The 20,662-nt window shown below is 45.8% G+C and overlaps 1 protein-coding gene across 1 annotated transcript in view; it reads right to left on the bottom strand.

The window, feature by feature from the left end:
- Positions 1–20,662, bottom strand: part of LOC311109377 (serine/threonine-protein kinase 17A-like) — a gene marked incomplete at both ends in the record, with an annotated part of 57,402 nt that overhangs the window by 2,963 nt on the left and 33,777 nt on the right. The window contains 4 exons of the mRNA XM_084152231.1: positions 2,295–2,474; positions 4,091–4,139; positions 4,287–4,413; positions 6,027–6,171. Coding sequence (XP_084008357.1) covers positions 2,295–2,474; positions 4,091–4,139; positions 4,287–4,413; positions 6,027–6,171 — 501 coding nt within the window. The remainder of the gene's footprint in view (positions 1–2,294; positions 2,475–4,090; positions 4,140–4,286; positions 4,414–6,026; positions 6,172–20,662) is intronic.

The raw sequence follows: 20,662 nt of genomic DNA, 5'->3' as shown, positions 1-20,662 counted from the left end.
ACTCTTGGCATTCTCTCAACCAGCTTCATGAGATAGTCACCTGGAATGCATTTCAATTAACAGGTGTGCCTTCTTAAAAGTTATTTTGTGGAATTTCTTTCCTTCTTAATGCGTTTGAGCCAATCAGTTGTGTTGTGACAAGGTAGGGGTTGGTATACAGAAGATAGCCCTATTTGGTAAAAGTCCATATTATGGCAAGAACAGCTCAAATAAGCAAAGAGAAACAACAGTCCATCATTACTTTAAGACATGAAGGTCAGTCAATCTGGAAAATTTCAAGAACTTCGAGTTTCTTCAAGTGCAGTCGCAAAAACCATCAAGCGCTATGATGAAACTGCGTCTCATGAGGACCGCCACAGGAAAGGAAGACCCAGAGTTACCTCTGCTGCAGAGGATAAGTTCATTAGAGTTAACTGCACCTCAGATTGCAGCCCAAATAAATGCTTCACAGAGTTCAAGTAACAGACACATCTCAACATCAACTGTTCAGAGGAGACTGCGTGAATCTGGCCTTCATGGTCAAATTGCTGCAAAGAAACCACTACTAAAGGACACCAATAATAAGAAGAGACTTGCTTTGGCCAAGAAACACGAGCAATGGATATTAGACCGGTGGAAATCGGTCCTTTGGTCTGATGAGTCAAAATGTGAGATTTTTGGTTCCCACCGTGAAGCATGGAGGAGGAGGTGTGATGGTGCTTTGCTGGTGACACTGTCTGTGATTTATTTAGAATTCAACATTTTACATTTACATTTTAGTCATTTAGCAGACGCTCTTATCCAGAGCGACTTACAGTTAGTGAGTGCATACATTTTATTATTATTATTATTTTTATTTTTTTCATACTGGCCCCCCGTGGGAATCGAACCCACAACCCTGGCGTTGCAAACACCATGCTCTACCAACTGAGCTACATCCCTGCTGGCCATTCCCTCCCCTACCCTGGACGACGCTGGGCCAATTGTGCGCCGCCCCATGGGTCTCTCGGTCACGGCCAGCTACGACAGAGCCTGGTTTCGAACCAGGATCTCTAGTGGCACAGCTAGCACTGCGATGCAGTGCCTTAGACCACTGCGCCACTCGGGAGATAGGCACACTTAACCAGCATGGCTACCACAGCGATACGCCATCCCATCTGATTTGCGCTTAGTGGGACTATAATTTGTTTTCAACAGGACAATGACCCAAAACACACCTCCAGGCTGTGTAAGGACTATTTGACCAAGAAGAAGAGTGATGGAGTGCTGCATCAGATGACCTGGCCTCCACAATCACGCGACCTCAACCCAATTGAGATGGTTTGGGATGAGTTGGACCGCAGAGTGAAGGAAAAGCAGCCAACAAGTGCTCAGCATATGTGTGAACTCCTTCAAGACTGTTGGAAAAGCATTCCAGGTGAAGCTGGTTGAGAAAAAGCCAAGAGTGTGCAAAGCTGTCATCAAGGCAAAGGGTGGCTACTTTGAAGAAAATAAAATATGGAATATTTGTTTAACACTTTTTTGGTTACTACATGATTCCATATGTGTTATTTCATAGTTTTGATGTCTTTACTATTATTCTACAATGTAGAAAATAGTAAAAATAAAGAAAAACCCTGGAATGAGTAGGTGTGTCCAAACTTTTGACTGGTACTGTACATAAGATTAATATTGTGTTTAAACCCCTAGAGTCTATTGACGCACCGGTGCGTGAATCTAAGTAACATAATACGAAAATCCCCATCAAAATCTGTCCGTTTAAGTTGGAGATACATTTTTTTTGTATGGGCTGCGTCTCAATCTACCACATCCACCTGTAGTGGAAAGTGGCAGAGCTACAGTGCTGTTTGTCAGACCAGGAGACTTCTACGTCTGTAGAATCCGAACGATTTGGCCTACAAAACTAATATGACCACGAGACTCTCATAAACACAATGGTGATCTCCGTTTTACTCTACGGGACTTGTCTAAAGGTACACATGAATGGCAGTATGGAGGTAGCTTTGTGTTAACAAAAATAAGGCGTTAAATGTGTTAAAAAAAACAATAATATTTCCTAGATATAGGACAGACACTTAAAAACCTTATTCCTTGTGATATCTTTTTTGACTGTCTTTTTTTGCCATTCATGAATGTGTTATTCAATTAGTTTCTATGGGCTACAGTAGTAAAGGCCAAATAATAAAAAATAATAAATGTATACCTAAAATTCAGAACTTAAAGTCAAATAGCTAAATGATCCATGGTATGACCTTCTTAAAACAATTCCACATGTCAGCTTAGAACCCCCACCCCCCAATGACCACATTACTCACTGGGGTTCTTTGATGAGCAGGACCTTGATGAAGGCGATGGCGGCCTGGTCTAGATGCTCCAGCTCCTCCTCCTGGTAACTGACGTTGATCTGGGAGATGTTGAGGAAGGTCTCCTGCTTGTCCTCCCCCAGGAAGGGAGAGGTACCCGTCAGCATCACGTAGGTCAGCACCCCAATACTCCTGTCAGACACATACAGTGACAAAACAGTTGGACAAATATATACACTACATGATCAAAAGTACGTGGACACCTGCTCGTCGAACATCTCATTCCAAAATCATGGGCGTTAATATGGAGTTGTTCCCCCCCCTTTGCTGCTATTACAGCCTCCACTCTTCTGGAAAGGCTTTCCACTAGATGTTGGAACATTGCTGCGGGGACTTGCTTCCATTCAGCCACAAGAGCATTAGTGAGGTTGGACACTGATGTCGGGCGATTAGGCCAGGTTCGCAGTCTGCGTTCCAATTAATCCCAAAGTTGTTAGATGGGGTTGAGGTCAGGGCTCTGTGCAGGCCAGTCAAGTTCTTCCACACCAATCTCAACAAACCATTTCTGTATGAAACAGGAAAGGGCCTTCCCCAAACTGTTGCCTTAAAGTTGGAAGCACAGAATCGTCTAGAATGTCATTGTATGCTGTAGGGTTAAAATGTCTCTTCACTGGACTAAGCGGCCTACCCCGAACCATGAAAAACAGCCCCAGACCATTATTCCTCCTCCACCAAACTTTACAGTTGGCACTATTCATTGGGGGAGGTAGCGTTCTCCTGGCATCCACCAAACCCAGATTCGTCCGTCGGACCTCCAGATGGTAAAGCGTGATTATCACTCCAGAGAACACGTTTCCACTGCTCCAGAGTCCAATGGCAGCGAGCTTTACACCACTCCAGCCGACACTTGAGATTGCGGATGGTGATCTTAGGCTTGTGTGCGACTGCTCGGCCATGGAAACTCATTTCATGAAGCTCCCGACAAACAGTTATTGTGCTGACGTTGCTTCCAGAGGCAGTTTGGAACTCGGTAGTGAGTGTTGCAACCGAGGACAGACAATTTTTAAGCGCTACAGCACTCTGTGGTCTTGTTCTGTGAGCTTGTGTGGCCTACCACTTTGAGGCTGAGCCGTTGTTGCTCCTAGAGATTTCCACTTCACAATAACAGCACTTACAGTTGACTGGGGCAGCTCAAGCAGGGAATACATTTTACAAACTGACTTGCTGGAAAGGTGGCATCCTATGACGGTGCCACGTTGAGAGTCACTGAGCTCTTCAGAAAGACCATTCTACTGCCAATGTTCACCTATGAAGATTGCATGGCTGCGTGCTCGATTTTATACACCTGTCAGCAACGGGTGTGGCTGAAATAGCCAAATCCACTAATTTGAAGGGGTGTCCACATACTGCTGTATATATAGTGTATATACAGCCACAGGAAATGAGCTGAAGCTTTTCCCTCTGAGATAAACTCATAATTTAGGGAATGATGCTGTTTTCTTACATGTGTGAAGTTTTCCCTTGTATCTCTCTCGCTCTCTCAAAGAAGCTATTTGATAAAACAAATCACAACACATACAACATACTGTTGGTTCTCAAACCTCCCCTCGGGGACCCAGAGACATTTCACAGTTTTAATGTAGCCCTGAACTAGCTCACCTGATTGACCTAGTGAAGGGCTTGATGATTAGTTGACTATTTGAATCAGGTGTGCTATCTCTGGAATAGATCAAGTACATGGAATGGCGGAGGGTCCCGAGGAGAGGTTTAAGAACCACTGCAATAAGATACAGTGAAATGCCACTCACCACATATCTGTCGCAGTGCTAATCGGTTCGTAATTCAGGATTTCTGGAGCTGCAAAAGAAAAAAAACGACTTATTCACTTTGGGGGTGAACTACCCCATTGAAGACTTTTGACATGCTGAGTGGAGTGACCATGACGGTCATAACAACATGGCTGCCGGTCAGGACAGGGGTTGTGTTGTTTGCTGCTCTACTCACCCACATACTCCGGGGTCCCCATGATCTCTCTGAGCTCCTGACTGCTGCTCACCATCCTGGACAGACCAAAGTCCACGATCTTGATGTCCCCCAGAGGAGCATCGGAGGTCAGCAGAATGTTCTGGGGCTGGAGAGAAGAGCAGCGTGACAGCCGCATTAGAGAGGAGGTCTAGTGGGGCTAACTTGACAGCAGCATTAGAGAGGAGGTCTAGTGGGGCTAACTTGACAGCAGCATTAGAGAGGAGGTCTAGTGGGGCTAACTTGACAGCAGCATTAGAGAGGAGGTCTAGTGGGGCTAACTTGACAGCAGCATTAGAGAGAAGGTCTAGTGGGGCTAACTTGACAGCCGCATTAGAGAGGAGGTCTAGTGGGGCTAACTTGACAGCAGCATTAGAGAAGAGGTCTAGTGGGGCTAACTTGACAGCAGCATTAGAGAGAAGGTCTAGTGGGGCTAACTTGACAGCAGCATTAGAGAGGAGGTCTAGTGGGGCTAACTTGACAGCAGCATTAGAGAGGAGGTCTAGTGGGGCTAACTTGACAGCAGCATTAGAGAGGAGGTCTAGTGGGGCTAACTTGACAGCAGCATTAGAGAGGAGGTCTAGTGGGGCTAACTTGACAGCAGCATTAGAGAGGAGGTCTAGTGGGGCTAACTTGACAGCAGCATTAGAGAGGAGGTCTAGTGGGGCTAACTTGACAGCAGCATTAGAGAGGAGGTCTAGTGGGGCTAACTTGACAGCAGCATTAGAGAAGAGGTCTAGTGGGGCTAACTTGACAGCAGCATTAGAGAGGAGGTCTAGTGGGGCTAACTTGACAGCAGCATTAGAGAGGAGGTCTAGTGGGGCTAACTTGACAGCAGCATTAGAGAAGAGGTCTAGTGGGGCTAACTTGACAGCAGCATTAGAGAGGAGGTCTAGTGGGGCTAACTTGACAGCAGCATTAGAGAAGAGGTCTAGTGGGGCTAACTTGACAGCAGCATTAGAGAGGAGGTCTAGTGGGGCTAACTTGACAGCAGCATTAGAGAAGAGGTCTAGTGGGGCTAACTTGACAGCAGCATTAGAGAGGAGGTCTAGTGGGGCTAACTTGACAGCAGCATTAGAGAGGAGGTCTAGTGGGGCTAACTTGACAGCAGCATTAGAGAGGAGGTCTAGTGGGGCTAACTTGCATATACGTAAACCACGGTATAAAAGCTTGCTTCCATCTTTAAAGCGATATTTTGGCAATCAAGCCCTTTCGCTAGTTAGCAATGGCTCCAGAAACTACCTTCAACTTCCTTTAAACTGCACACAGAGACAAAACAATGGTATCCATGAGTTTATCTGACTTAATTGCTAAAATGTGGACTATGTGATAAGTGATACAAAGTAAAACACAGCGGTGGACAAACTACGGATCTGGCCGGCGGGAGGTTGATTATTATTTTAGGTTAAAAAAACACTCCAGGCCTCTTGAACATCTAAAACTAGATAGAAAGTACAATATATATGTTCAGATAACTGGCCTGTTTCTGGCCCGCAAATTGCTTTTGACAAACAAATTGGTCAACCCCAAAGAAAATCTGTGTGTCCATCCCCGATGTGGCCCTCGAGCCAAAATGTTTTCCCACCCCTGGTCTAACATACATATAAGAAGTGAATGTTGATAAAAGGTTGGACCCCAGGAAGATCAGCTGCTGCTTTCGCAACAGCTAATGGGGATCCTAATAAAATACCATAAAGTGTCTAACAGGGGTTGGGGACTGACCTTGATGTCCAGGTGCACCACGTTGTTCCTGTGGAGGAAGGAGACTCCCTCTAGGATCTGTCTTAACAGTCTCTTCACGTCCTCCTCTTTGAAGGCCTCGTCCCTCTCCGCTACACACTGGTTAAAGATCTCCCCTCCGGCTGCACTGTGGACACACATACAGACTGGTTAAAGATCTCCCCTCCGGCTGCACTGTGGACACACATACAGACTGGTTAAAGATCTCCCCTCCGGCTGCACTGTGGACACACATACAGACTGGTTAAAGATCTCCCCTCCGGCTACACTGTGGACACACATACAGACTGGTTAAAGATCTCCCCTCCGGCTGCACTGTGGACACACATACAGACTGGTTAAAGATCTCCCCTCCGGCTGCACTGTGGACACACATACAGACTGTTTAAAGATCTCCCCTCCGGCTGCACTGTGGACACACATACAGACTGGTTAAAGATCTCCCCTCCGGCTGCACTGTGGACACACATACAGACTGGTTAAAGATCTCCCCTCCGGCTACACTGTGGACACACATACAGACTGGTTAAAGATCTCATCTTGTCCGTACTGTGCACACACATACAGGTTAAAAATCTCAGACATGCAAACAATAACATCAAGTAGTATTTTACAAGCTGCTTTGCTTTTCTGATTTGGTAGGTCTGCTATCTGCTGGTGTGCATTGGAAGAGTACCAAACACATCTCTGCATTGAAGTCACACAGACCACAAGTACCAACACACATCTTACATGTACAAACAGTCAAACCTTTAATTTTGCATTTCACTACTCTGTCTTGACCTAGACCAGTGGTTTGCTGTGTTCTGTGGGAGTCTTGGATAACCTGTCCTGATTGATGACTGTGTGATGACTGTGTTTCTCCTGTCTGGTCTGTCTGGTGGTTAGGGCTAGGGTTAATGCTGTCTTCCAGCTAGTGTAGCCGATGTGAAATGGCTAGCTAGTTAGCAGTGCGCGCTAGTAGCGCTTCGATCAGTGACGTCACTCACTCTGAAACCTTGAAGTAGTTGTTTCCCTTGCTCTGCAAGGGCCGTGGCTTCTGTGGAGCGATAGGTAGCGATGCTTTGTGGGAGGCCTTTGCTGATGTGTTCAAACCCGGACGACGCTGGGCCAATTGTGCGCCGCCCTATGGGACTCCCAATCACGGCCGGTTGTGATACAGCCTGGAATCGAACCAGGGTCTGTAGTGACGCCTCAAGCACTGAGATGCAGTGCCTTAGACCGCTGCGCCACTCGGGAGCCCAGGTTGGGGCAAGGAGAGGGACGGAAGCATTACTGTTACACTAGGTCTGGACTGTAGCTTTAGCTTTACAATGATGTATGATATATGGCCACTGTTAATGAGGGACATTTGTAGGCAGCCAAATACAGTGATGAGTCCTGCTTCTTCACCCGACAACGTCATGGCATTTGGAGGTGCTGTGTGTGCCTGTTCCCAAACTTCTGGTGGGACATCCGGTGGGATGCAAAACTGACTTTGAACCTAAGTCCATTCCAGTATTCCCCAATGGGAGACCAGCAATAGACAGCAGATTCCCCATGGAAGACCAGCAATAGACAGCAGTATCCCCCATGGGAGACCGGCAATAGACAGCAGTATCCCCCATGGGAGACCGGCAATAGACAGCAGATTCCCCAATGGGAGACCGGCAATAGACAGCAGATTCCCCAATGGGAGACCGGCAATAGACAGCAGATTCCCCAATGGGAGACCGGCAATAGACAGCAGATTCCCCAATGGGAGACCGGCAATAGACAGCAGATTCCCCAATGGGAGACCGGCAATAGACAGCAGATTCCCCAATGGGAGACCGGCAATAGACAGCAGATTCCCCAATGGGAGACCGGCAATAGACAGCAGATTCCCCAATGGGAGACCGGCAATAGACAGCAGTATCCCCCATGGGAGACCGGCAATAGACAGCAGATTCCCCAATGGGAGACCGGCAATAGACAGCCACTGCAAGTGAAGAGTGTGTGGAAGGCTCCATCTCACTAGAGGGATTGGAAGGCTCCATCTCACTAGAGGGATTGGAAGGCTCCATCTCACTAGAGGGATTGGAAGGCTCCATCTCACTAGAGGGATTGGAAGGCTCCATCTCACTAGAGGGATTGGAAGGCTCCGTCTCACTAGAGGGATTGGAAGGCTCCATCTCACTAGAGGGATTGGACGGCTCCATCTCACTAGAGGGATTGGAAGGCTCCATCTCACTAGAGGGATTGGAAGGCTCCGTCTCACTAGAGGGATTGGAAGGCTCCATCTCACTAGAGGGATTGGAAGGCTCCGTCTCACTAGAGGGATTGGAAGGCTCCATCTCACTAGAGGGATTGGAAGGCTCCATCTCACTAGAGGGATTGGACGGCTCCATCTCACTAGAGGGATTGGAAGGCTCCGTCTCACTAGAGGGATTGGAAGGCTCCATCTCACTAGAGGGATTGGAAGGCTCCATCTCACTAGAGGGATTGGACGGCTCCATCTCACTAGAGGGATTGGACGGCTCCGTCTCACTAGAGGGATTGGAAGGCTCCGTCTCACTAGAGGGATTGGAAGGCTCCATCTCACTAGAGGGATTGGAAGGCTCCGTCTCACTAGAGGGATTGGAAGGCTCCGTCTCACTAGAGGGATTGGAAGGCTCCGTCTCACTAGAGGGATTGGAAGGCTCCGTCTCACTAGAGGGATTGGAAGGCTCCATCTCCCTAGAGGGATTGGAAGGATCCATCTCACTAGAGGGATTGGAAGGCTCCGTCTCACTAGAGGGACTGGAAGGCTCCATCTCACTAGAGGGATTGGAAGGCTCCATCTCACTAGAGGGATTGGAAGGCTCCATCTCACTAGAGGGATTGGAAGGCTCCGTCTCACTAGAGGGATTGGAAGGATCCATCTCACTAGAGGGATTGGAAGGATCCATCTCACTAGAGGGATTGGAAGGATCCATCTCACTAGAGGGATTGGAAGGCTCCATCTCACTAGAGGGATTGGAAGGCTCCGTCTCACTAGAGGGATTGGAAGGCTCCATCTCACTAGAGGGATTGGAAGGCTCCGTCTCACTAGAGGGATTGGAAGAAATAGAGCTGGAGCTCTAAATATAGGACATTAATTATGGACAGTACACTACAATACCACAATTGACACGGGTTGATTCACCACATGATCACACATGTGATTTGTGAATAATATTATGAATATTTTACAGCACAGTAAAGTATCCAAGTTAGTGAATATGACATTTCAGTAAACATAACATAAATGGCATGGAACGGAAAGGATTTGCCTTTTAAAATCACTGGCGGTTCTAAGTGACAACACTATTTTACAATCGTATTTCGTGGGGGTAATTACAAAGAATGTTGTCTTATAAATGTACTACTTCCTAGTACTTAGCACTGCTTCAATTAATCCCAACTAATCTAAAAAGGTCATTATTAGGTAACCATTGCGTACATCAGATCATGTTGCTGAGTAAATACCAGGCAAGCAACAGACTGTAAAGCCAATTCTAATTGAATGTGAACATTGAGACCATGAGTCTTGCGTTGTTCTCTCTCCTAGTCCTAACTGGAGCTCCTTCATAGACTTGGTGATGTGAGGAACTAGCAGGAAACGCCAACACCTCCGTGTGCCCCTTTCTACACAAAACTTTACGTGAGACGTGAAACTAACTTAAATATCCTCCTGACCTGCAGTGACTGCAACTCCAATTAGGTTGGAAAGCGAGACACGAGAGAGAGAGAGAGAGAAAGAGAGAGAGAGAGAGTGTTGAAAGAGTGAGGTTTGTCAAAAATAGACAAGGGTTCCCATTAGACCGAGTTGAATTGGGTCCTGTCTGGGTATGGAGGCAGGTCTTTCCCCTATAGAGCACAGTTTTTATGGAATGGTCTGCCGATCCATCTGAGAGACGCAGACTCAGACTAATATCTTCAGTAGGTCCTATGATTGAGTTTAGTCTGGCCCAGGGGTGCGAAGGTGAACCGCAAGGCACTGGAGTGACGAACTACCCTTGTTGTCTCTGCCTGACCGGCTCCCCTCTCTCCACTGAGATTCTCTGCCTCTGACCCTACTACGGGGGCTGAGTCACTGCCGTGGTGTGTAGTGGTGGGTGTGGTGTAGTGTGGGGTAGCGTAGTGTAGTGTAGTGTAGTGTAGTGTGGTGTGGGGTAGTGTAATGTAGTGTAGTGTGGTGTGGTGTAGTGTAATGTAGTGTAGTGTGGTGTGGTGTGGTGTAGTGTAGTGTGGTGTGATGTGGGGTGGTGTAGTGTAGTGTGGGGTAGTGTGGTGTAGTGTGGTGTGATGTGGGGTGGTGTAGTGTAGTGTGGGGTAGTGTAATGTAGTGTGGTGTGATGTGGTGTGATGTGGTGTGATGTGGGGTGGTGTAGTCAACGAGGACTATCAGGAAGCTGTGAGCTAGAAGAGGAAATTAGTTATCCCAGCCATGAAAGCTGCCAGAGCGCGTGGGGACCCTCCCTCCCAAAAGCCTATTGGTTCGTAGCTTCAACCCCGCAGCAAAATGCACACATTTACACACACCACCTGATTAATGGACTGCTGCTAGTGTTATGTGGTGTAGTGTGGTGTAGTGTGGTGTAGTGTGGTGTGATGTGGGGTGATGTGGGGTGGTGTGGGGTGGTGTGGTGTAGTGTGGTGTGGGGTAGTGTAGTCTGTTCATCTTTCCCTCTATCCTGACTAGTCTCCCAGTCCCTGCCGCTGAAAAACATCCCCACAGCATGACCAGAGAATATTGTTTCTCATGGTCTGAGAGTCTTTAGGTGCCTTTTGGCAAACTCCAAGTGGGCTGTCATGTGCCTTTTACTGAGGAGTGGCTTCCGTCTGGCCACTTAACCATAAAGGCCTGATTGGTGGAGTGCTGCAGAGATGGTTGTCCTTCTGGAAGGTTCTCCCATCTCCACAGAGGAACTCAAGAGCTTTGTCAGAGTGACCATCAGGTTCTTGGTCACCTCCCTGACCAAGGTCCTTCTCCCCTGATTGCTCAGTTTGGCCGGGCGGCCAGCTCTAGGAAGTTCCAAACTTCTTCCATTTAAGAATGATTGAGGCAACTGTGTTGTTGGGGACCTTCAATGCTGCAGATCTGTGCCACGACACAATCCTGTGTTGGAGCTCTACAGACAATTCCTTCGACCTCATGGCTTGGTTCTTGCTCTGACATGCACTGTCAACTGTGGAACCTTATATAGACACGTGTGTACCATTCCAAATCATGTCCAATCAATTGCATTTACCACAGGTGGACTCCAATCAAGTTCTAGAAACATCTCAAGGATGATCAATGGAAACAGGATGCACAGGAGCTCAATTTCGAGTCTCATAGCAAATGGTCTGAATACTTACGTAAATAAGGTATATATTTTTTTTACTAAATGTGCAAAAATGTCTAACAACCTGTTTTCGCTTTGTCATTATGTGTTATTGTGTGTTGATTGCTGAGGAACATTTTTTATTTAATCAATTTTAGAATAAGGCTGTAACGTAACAAAATGTGGAAAGGTCTGAATACTTTCCGAAGGCACTGTGTATATTTTTTAATGCCACCTGCTGGAGAAGACATATTTTGGGCCCAGTTATCCCTCTCGCTTAGCCTCTTCCTCTCTGTTAAACCTAAACAGCCAGTGGCGGCCTGCCCATTTGGGCGATAGGGGCAGGGCCCCCACTTGTGATTGGTCAACCAATTAAAAATGGCTTTGTTTTAAATGCTCATCAATGTGCACATTTTCCTATTTCAAAAGTATACAGTGCCTTCAGAAAGTATTCATACCCCTTAAATGATTCCACATTTTGTTGTGTTACAGCCTGAATTCAAAATGGATGAAATATACAAAAAAAGTATCACCCATCTACACACACAATACCCCATAATGACAAAGTGAAAACATGTTTTTAGAACATTTTAGCTAATTTAATGAAAATGAAATACAGAAATATCTAATTTACATATTCACACCTGAGTCAATACTTTGTAGAAGCACCTTTGGCGGCAATTACAGCTTTGCGTCATCTTGGGTTTGTCTGTATCAGCTTTGCACATCTGGATTTGGGGATTCTCTCCCATTCTTCCTTGCAGAGTTTCTCAAGCTCTGTTTTAAATTGTGGAGCGACGGTGAACAGCAATCTTCAAGTCTTTCCACAGATTTTCAATGGGATTCAAGTCTGGGCCACTCAAGGACTTTCACATTCTTGTTCTGAATACATTCCAGCATTGCATTGGCTGTGTGCTTGGGTTCATTGTCCTATTGGAATGTAAATCTTTGTACCAGTCTTAGGTTATTTGCACTCTTAAGCAGGTTCTCATCAAGGATTTGCCTGTATTTGGCTCCATTCATTGTTCCCTCTATCCTTACCGGTCTCTAAGTCCCTGCCGCTGAAAAGCATCCCCCATAACATGATGCTGCCACCACCATGCTTCACGGTAGGGATGGTGTTAGACGGGTGATGAGCTGTGACTGGTTTTCTCCAGAAATAGCGCTTTGCATTCAGGACAAAGAGTTAAATTTTTGTCTTATCAGACCACATAATATTTTGCCTTATGCTCTCCAGGCATACTGTAATTTGCCTTTTTCTCAGGAATGGCTTGCATCTGACACTCTCCCATCAATCCCAGATTGGTGAATTGCTGTTGTCCTGGCAGGTTCTCTCAGCCATGGAACTCTTTAGTTCTGTCAGAGTGGTCACCTGACCAAGGTCCTTCTTGCCCGGTTGCTCAGTTTGGTCGGGCGGCCAGCTCTAGGCAGAGTCTGGGTAGTTCCATATGTTTTTCCATTTCCCAATGATGGAGACCACTGTGCTATTGGAAACTTTCAACACTCTAGAAATTATTTTATACCCTTCCCCAGATATATGCCTCATCACAATCTCTGATATCTATGGACAGTTCCTTGGACTTCATGGTATAGTTTCTGCTCTGACATGCACTTTCCACTGTGGGACCTTATATAGATAAGTGTTTCTTTCTAAATCATGTCCAATCAATTGAATTGACCACAGGTGGACTCCAATCAAGTTGTAGTGACATCTCAAGGATGACCAAAGGAAATTGGATGCACCGGAGCTCAATTTAGAGTGACATAAATGTTCAATTAATTCGCAAAAATGTCTAAAAACATGTTTTCACTTTATCATTATGGGGTATTGTGTGTAGATGGGTGAGAATTGTTTATTTATTTTGAATTCAGGCTGTAACAAAATATGGAATAAGTCATGAATACTTTCTAAAGGTCCTGTATCTTCTTAAGAAACCTACCGGTCAAAATCTTGCCATCATATGTCTGTCATGCTGATTTGTTGACATCTCCAACCACCCCGGTATTCAGCCAGTCAGCAGCTGCCACTGCCTCCTGCCCAGGCCTGGTAAAGCATTTTGCTCTGGACGGTCAGCCACTAACACCTCACGGCTGCTGATTGGCTGAATACCATGTCCTCCGTTTTTGTTTTCCAACCAGGTGGTTCCTGCGTTGTTAACCGCCTCATGACTGAGTCTCGAACTACAACTCTGACTTGGTCCCAAATCCTGACCCACCATTTGGGCAAACAAACTGCCCCAACTACTTTAAAGCAGTAAAAAAAAATACAAATCTGAATATTTTAAAATGTTAGCCACTTGGTTCCAAAACAACAGAGCTGATTTTGTTTGAAGTGAAGACCAGTATAAGGCGGGACAGCAGACACGTCCAACTGGCAGAGAAAAGTAATTAGACAACACGGCACAGGACCAAAATGCTTCCCAGTGGCCGGGGCTTTTGGGGACAGTTTCTCAGAGCTTCCCCATCTCTCTGTATTGTCCACAGACACTGAGGGCTCAAACTGGTTCCTCTGTTAGCAGGGCCGGTAATTATAGCCTAGTGCTGCCAGTTGAGCCTCTTACCACTGAGTGCAGCAGTGTCATGAGGGAATAGAAATCTGGCAGATTCATAACTACAGTTGAAGTCGGAAGTTTACATACACCTTAGCCAAATACATTTAAACTCAGTTTTTCACAATTCCTGACATTTACTCCTAGTAAAAATTCCCTGTCTTAGGTCAGTTAGGATCACCACTTCATTTTAAGAATGTGAAATGTCAGAATAATAGTAGAGAAAATGATTTATTTCAGCTTTTATTTCTTTCATCACATTTGCAGTGGGTCAGAAGTTTACATACACTCAATTAGCATTTGGTAGCATTGCCTTTAAATTGTTTAACTTGGGTCAAACGTTTCGGATAGCCTTCCACAAGCTTCCCACAATAAGTTGGGTGTATCTTGGCCCATTCCTCCTGACAGAGCTGGTGTAACTGAATCAGGTTTGTAGACCTCCTTGCTCGCACACACTTTTTCAGTTCTGCCCAAAAATGTTCTATAGGATTGAGGTCAAGGCTTCTGATGGCCACTCCAATACCTTGACTTTGTTGTCCTTAAGCCATTTTGCCACATCTTTGGAAGTATGCTTGGGGTCATTGTTCATTTGGAAGACCCATTTGCAACCAAACTTTAACTTCCTGACTGATGTCTTGAGATGTTGTTTCAATATATCCACCTAATTTTCCTTCCTCATGACACCATCTATTTTGTGAAGTGCACCAGTCCCTCCTGCAGCAAAGCACCCACGTGCTTCACGGTTGGGATGGTGTTCTTCGGCTTGCAAAGAACCCCCTTTTTCCTCCAAACATAACGATGGTCATTATGGCCAAACAGTTCTATTTTTGTTTCATCAGACCAGAGGACATTTCTTCAAAAAGTAGGATCTTTGTCCCTATGTGCAGTTGCAAACCGTAGTTTGGCTTTTTTTATGGCGGTTTTGGAGCAGTGGCTTCTTCCTTGCTGAGCGGCATTTCAGGTTATGTCGATATAGGACTCGTTTTACTGTGGATATAGATACTTTTGTACCTGTTTTCTCCAGCATCTTCACAAGGTCCTTTGCTGTTGTTCTGGGATTGATTTGCATTTTTCGCACCAAAGTACGTTCATCTCTAGGAGACAGAACGAGTCTCCTTCCTGAGCGGTATGACGGCTGCGTCGTCCCATGGTGTTTATACTTGCATACTATTGTTTGTACCTTCATGCGTTTGGAAATTGCTCCCAAGGATGAACCAGACTTGTGGAGTTCTACAATAATTTTTCTGAGGTCTTGGCTGATTTCTTTTGATTTTCCCATGATGTCAAGCAAAGAGGCACTGAGTTTGAAGGTAGGCCTTGAAATACATCCACAGGTATGATGATTTGTGTTTCTACAAGTATTCCTTATGTTGCATGCTGAAAGGAACCCCACTGGTTAGACAGGGCCTGGAAAACGTTTTGCTCTCGTGCTATGCACATGTTTTTGTATACAGTACTGTATATTTTTATTGGCCCCTTGACAAGTTTCTTTAGTAGGTGTGTAAACTATAAACTATAGGATTCATTTGGATGTTATTTACATTTGATATAAAATGGATGATCTGTTGAAAATGTAATTATGAACAGTGTATTTGAATCATATTACGGAAAGTCTTTGAATCACGTGAATGGAAAGTGTTTGAACGTGTCCTAAATCAGTGTTCGGTCTGAGCAGAGAGAACGTTTCCCTGTGCAATGGATTAATTAAATCAATGATACACTGCCGGGAAAGATCAATCCAACTTTGATCACCGACCCATTTCAGTCAAACTGAACACAGGATCCGTCTGGTCTATTTCTAGTTTTCTGGTGACCTGTTTTGTTTCGCCACTCGCACAAACAACACAAAGACTAGCCACTTTATCAATGGAGGAAGGAGAGAAAGAGGTCAGTGTAGCTTCACTGTCCCCCTTGCTCCAGTCCGGAGATGAGATTAACCCTCCCTCATTGCTCCTATCCCCCCCCCCCCCCCCCCCCCCCCTCCCCCTCCCCCTCCCCCTCCCCCTCTCTCTTTCTCTGGGCTGGCGGCCACGGTCTGGAACCTCCCGTGCCACCGTGGAGCACCACGGAAATAATGAACTCCCAGCTGGGGCCCAGAGAGGAGAGAACCCAATGAGGCCACGCTCCCTCATCCAGCCCCTCCCCTCGCCATCCTGCCTGGAAAAGCGCTTTGGACCCTGGCTCGCTAATCCCCCCCATTCGACTTCCCTCCCCCTTTCCGCCTCATACTGTAATTGCATGATTAGCTCTCTATAATTTCAGGCTGTCCCTCATCTGAAGCCCGTGCCACCCCCCGCCCCCTCTCCCCCTCCTTGTTTGCTCTAGTGTCCCAAAATATCCATCAGCTGTAAAAAAGTAATACAAATAAAAACACAACCAGCTTTTTCTCTCTCCGTCTCCATTCATCTCTGTCTATCTCCCTTCATCTCTCTCTCTCCCTCCATCTCTCTCTCTCCCTCCATCTCTCTCTCTCTGCCTCCCTCCATCTCGCTCTGACTCCATCTTTCTCTGTCTATCTCCCTCCATCTCTCTTGGTCTATCTCCCTCCATCTCTCTCTCTGTCTCCCTCCATCTCTCTGTCTCCCTCCATCTCTGTCTCCCTCCATCTCTCTCTTTCCCTCCCTCCCTCCCTCCCTCCCTCTATCTCTCTCTGACTATCTCCCTCCATCTCTCTTGGTTTCCTTCCATCTCTCTGTCTCCCTCCATCTCTCTCTTTCCCTCCATCTCTCTCTTTCCCTCCCTCCCTCCCTCCCTCTATCTCTCTCTGACTATCTCCCTCCATCTCTCTTGGTTTCCTTCCATCTCCATCTCTCTCTGTCTCCCTCCATCTCTCACTCTCTCTCTCTGAATCCCTCCATCTCTCTCTTTCCCTCCAACTCTCTCTCTGACTCCCTCCATCTCTCTCTGACTCCCCTCCATCTCTCTCTCTCCCACCATCTCTCTCTCTGCCTCCCTCCATCTCGCTCTGACTCCATCTTTCTCTGTCTATCTCCCTCCATCTCTCTCTCTCTCTCTGCCTCTCTCCATCTCGCTCTGACTCCATCTTTCTCTGTCTATCTCCCTCCATCTCTCTTGGTCTATCTCCCTCCATCTCTCACTCTATCCCTCTCTGACTCCCTCCATCCCTCTCTGACTCCCTCCATCCCTCTCTGACTCCCTCCATCTCTCTCTGACTCCCTCCATCCCTCTCTGACTCCCTCCATCCCTCTCTGACTCCCTCCATCCCTCTGACTCCCTCCATCCCTCTCTGACTCCCTCCATCCCTCTCTGACTCCCTCCATCCCTCTCTGACTCCCTCCATCCCTCTCTCTCTGCCTCCCTCCATCTTGCTCTGACTCCATCTTTCTCTGTCCATCTCCCTCCATCTCTCTTGGTCCATCTCTCTCTGACTCTGACTCTGACTCTCTCTCTCTCTCTCCCTCTCTGACATGGGCACTGCCAATCGCCAGGGAGGGATCGCTTCCCATCCTTCACTAATTTCTTGACAATGATATTGATATTGCTTTCATGGGTCTCTTCCTGGAGGTCCAGTAGAGAGGGATATAGGGGGTGTGTCTTGTGTCAGGGGATGGGTACAGTCAACTGAGGATTGAACAGCAGGTCAACAATGGAATTAAGACTAGGGGGAGTGCAGCAGCAATTAAGGGATATTCTATTCTAAAAGATTACATTCTAATACAAGCAACAAACAACATGTACTTCTGCAAATGCTAAACTCCACTACAGCTATGCAACTGACCGATCCCACTTTTCTCAAACTAAAATATATTAGGCTATATTGTTGCACGGTATACCGAAACTTCGATACTAGAACATGAAAATGGTTTGGTACTAGAAATGGTGTTACTTTCGGTACTTCTGTCAAATGTGTCTCACGTCGTATACGTGATTGAGAGGATCAAGTCTATCAGCACAGCCCCTTATAGTGCGAGCGCAGCGTTCATGTCGCTTGCCTGCTCCACTTAGCCTGCACTGGGAGTCTGGGCTGCATCTTGTTAACTGCCCACTCATGCTGCACAGAAGTTAACACACTTGAATAATGTGACACGGCATGTAGAAATGTGGAAACTGTTCATTACTGTTCGCAGAACAATTCCCATACAGGCTAGAACACTTTACAATGCAAGAAGATGTCGGTAGCTTCCAGCTTTGTAGGCTAACTTTTCAGCTAAAGCTAACATCAATTCACTACCCTTGTACCCCAGTTTTATCAACAGAGGTAACCATTCCAATAAATGATTACCATTATGTCATGTACCCATACGTAAAAAATTTTGCACGCATGACTGTAAGTCTCTTTGGATAAAAGCGTCTCCTAAATGGCATATTATTATTATTATAGTTCGATTGGTAAAAACAAAGTCAAATTGATTGTATGATTGCATAATTGATTCATTAATTTGCATGACTGTCTCATCAATTTTCAAATGTAATGATCCTGAACTTAAAAGACGCTCAACTATTGAACAGAGCAGTAGCTGAGTTTATCTGTCTGGATCAAGTGCCATTCTGTGACTTTGGCTAATACGCCTTTTTTTTTTACCATGGTGTCGTTATGGTATCGTTTTGGTATCGAGTATCTTTATGGTATCGACTATCGTAATAATAAACCTGGTATCAGTATCAAAGTCAAAATTCTGGTATTATGACAACACTGTTTGGCTGAACTATGAGTCTCAAAGAAGAGTAGAACGTCGAGAAATGTTAACTTGAGGAATCTAATGTGCTAAAAAGGGGCCATTCCAGTATCAGCCCATTGAGTGAGTAGTACCCCCACACAGTGAATGTTTTAGCCTTGCCCAGGTGAGCGGTCAAGTCACAGAGGGGTTCCATATGGACTGGACGTTAGTGGAGGTCAGCAGTGTGATGCCCTTGGCATTAGTTTAGGATGCTAATCTAGCAGGCCAACCAATTATCTCCCTGCTAACGCTAAATGCTAACCCCACTTCCACCACCTAGGCTAGTTCAGGGATGGCTAGGACACCACAGGGGTCCACTTAAAGCTGCTTTAGTCCGGGTCAGGGGGGACACCCAGCCAACCAAAATATAAAATGGGTCTCAGTTTGGGAACTTAGTTGGGAAATCACTTGGCGCCGACGGAGATGGCGACCTCACGACTAGCACTTAGGAAACATTGCGGTATTTTGTTTTTTTTATGTTTTTTAAGTGTTTTGTATCATTACATACAGCCGGGAAAAACTATTGGATATCAGAGCGATAACTCACCAGCATTACGACCAGGAATACGACTTTCCCGAAGCAGATCCTTTGTCTGCTCTCCCCAGGGCAACTGAACTGATTCCAGCGGCTGACCCAAAACATCGCCGGCGGAGGAGAGGCACTCGGAGCGGCCTGCTGGTCCGACTTAGGAGGCGCGCACACCACCCACCGCTTCCAAGTATTCTACTCGCTAATGTTCAGTCTTTGGATAAGAAAGTCGACGAGCTCAGGGAAAGGAATTCTTTCCAGAGAGACATCAGGCCCTGTAACATACTTTGTTTCATGGAAACATGGCTCTCTGGGGATATTCTGTCGAAATTGGTCCAGCCAGATGGGTTCTCAGTTCATCGCCCAGACAGAAATAAATATCTCTCCGGGAAGCAGAAGGGCGGAGGTGTGTGTTTCATGATTAACAACTCATGGTGTAATTGTAGTAACATACAGGAACTCAAGTCCTTTTGTTCACCCGACCTAGAATACCTCACAATCAAATGCCGACCGTATTATCTCCCAAGATAATTTTCTTTGGTTATAGTCACGGCCGTGTATATCCCCCCTCAAGCCGTTACCACGACGGCCCTCAAAGAACTTCACTGGAACTTCACAAAAACATATGGAAATGTCTGCTCTACCCAAAATTACAACCAAATAATTGCAGCCTTAACGCAAAAGTGGAAGAGGAAAGTGGAAGGGGGAGAAAGTAAGGAACTTGTCTGTCGGCCTTGCATTAAAGAACATAATTGGTTAAGGAAAACTGTGATACATAAAAAAGTATATCAGTTTTACTTAAGGACCAAAGGATTGACAGCCGTCCCATATACAGTGGGGAAAAAAAGTATTTAGTCAGCCACCAAATGTGCAAGTTCTCCCACTTAAAAAGATGAGAGAGGCCTGTAATTTTCATCATAGGTACACGTCAACTATGACAGACAAAATGAGAAAGAAAATGCAGAAAATCACATTGTAGGATTTTTAATGAATTTATTTGCAAATAATGGTGGAAAATAAGTATTTGGTCAATAACAAAAGTTTCTCAATACTTTGTTATATACCCTTTGTTGGCAATGACACAGGTCAAACGTTTTCTGTAAGTCTTCACAAGGTTTTCACACACTGTTGCTGGTATTTTGGCCCATTCCTCCATGCAGATCTCCTCTAGAGCAGTGATGTTTTGGGGCCCAGCGACAGCCCCGAAACCTGAAGGATCTGGAGAAGGTCTGTATGTAGGAGTGGGCCAAAATCCCTGCTGCAGTGTGTGCAAACCTGGTCAAGACCTACAGGAAACGTATGATCTCTGTAATTGCAAACAAAGGTTTCTGTACCAAATATTAAGTTCTGCTTTTCTGATGTATCAAATACTTATGTCATGCAATAAAATGCAAATTAATTACTTAAAAATCATACAATGTGATTTTCTGGATTTTTGTTTTAGATTCCGTCTCTCACAGTTGAAGTGTACCTATGATAAAAATTACAGACCTCTACATGCTTTGTAAGTAGGAAAACCTGCAAAATAGTGTATCAAATACTTGTTCTCCCC

Source organism: Coregonus lavaretus (genome assembly GCF_964263955.1).
Source record: "Coregonus lavaretus genome assembly, chromosome: 34".
In the NCBI taxonomy this organism is placed as follows: domain Eukaryota; kingdom Metazoa; phylum Chordata; class Actinopteri; order Salmoniformes; family Salmonidae; genus Coregonus; species Coregonus lavaretus.
The sequence above is the reverse complement of the archived record's forward strand: the minus strand, read 5'-3'. Positions and strand labels throughout refer to the sequence as shown.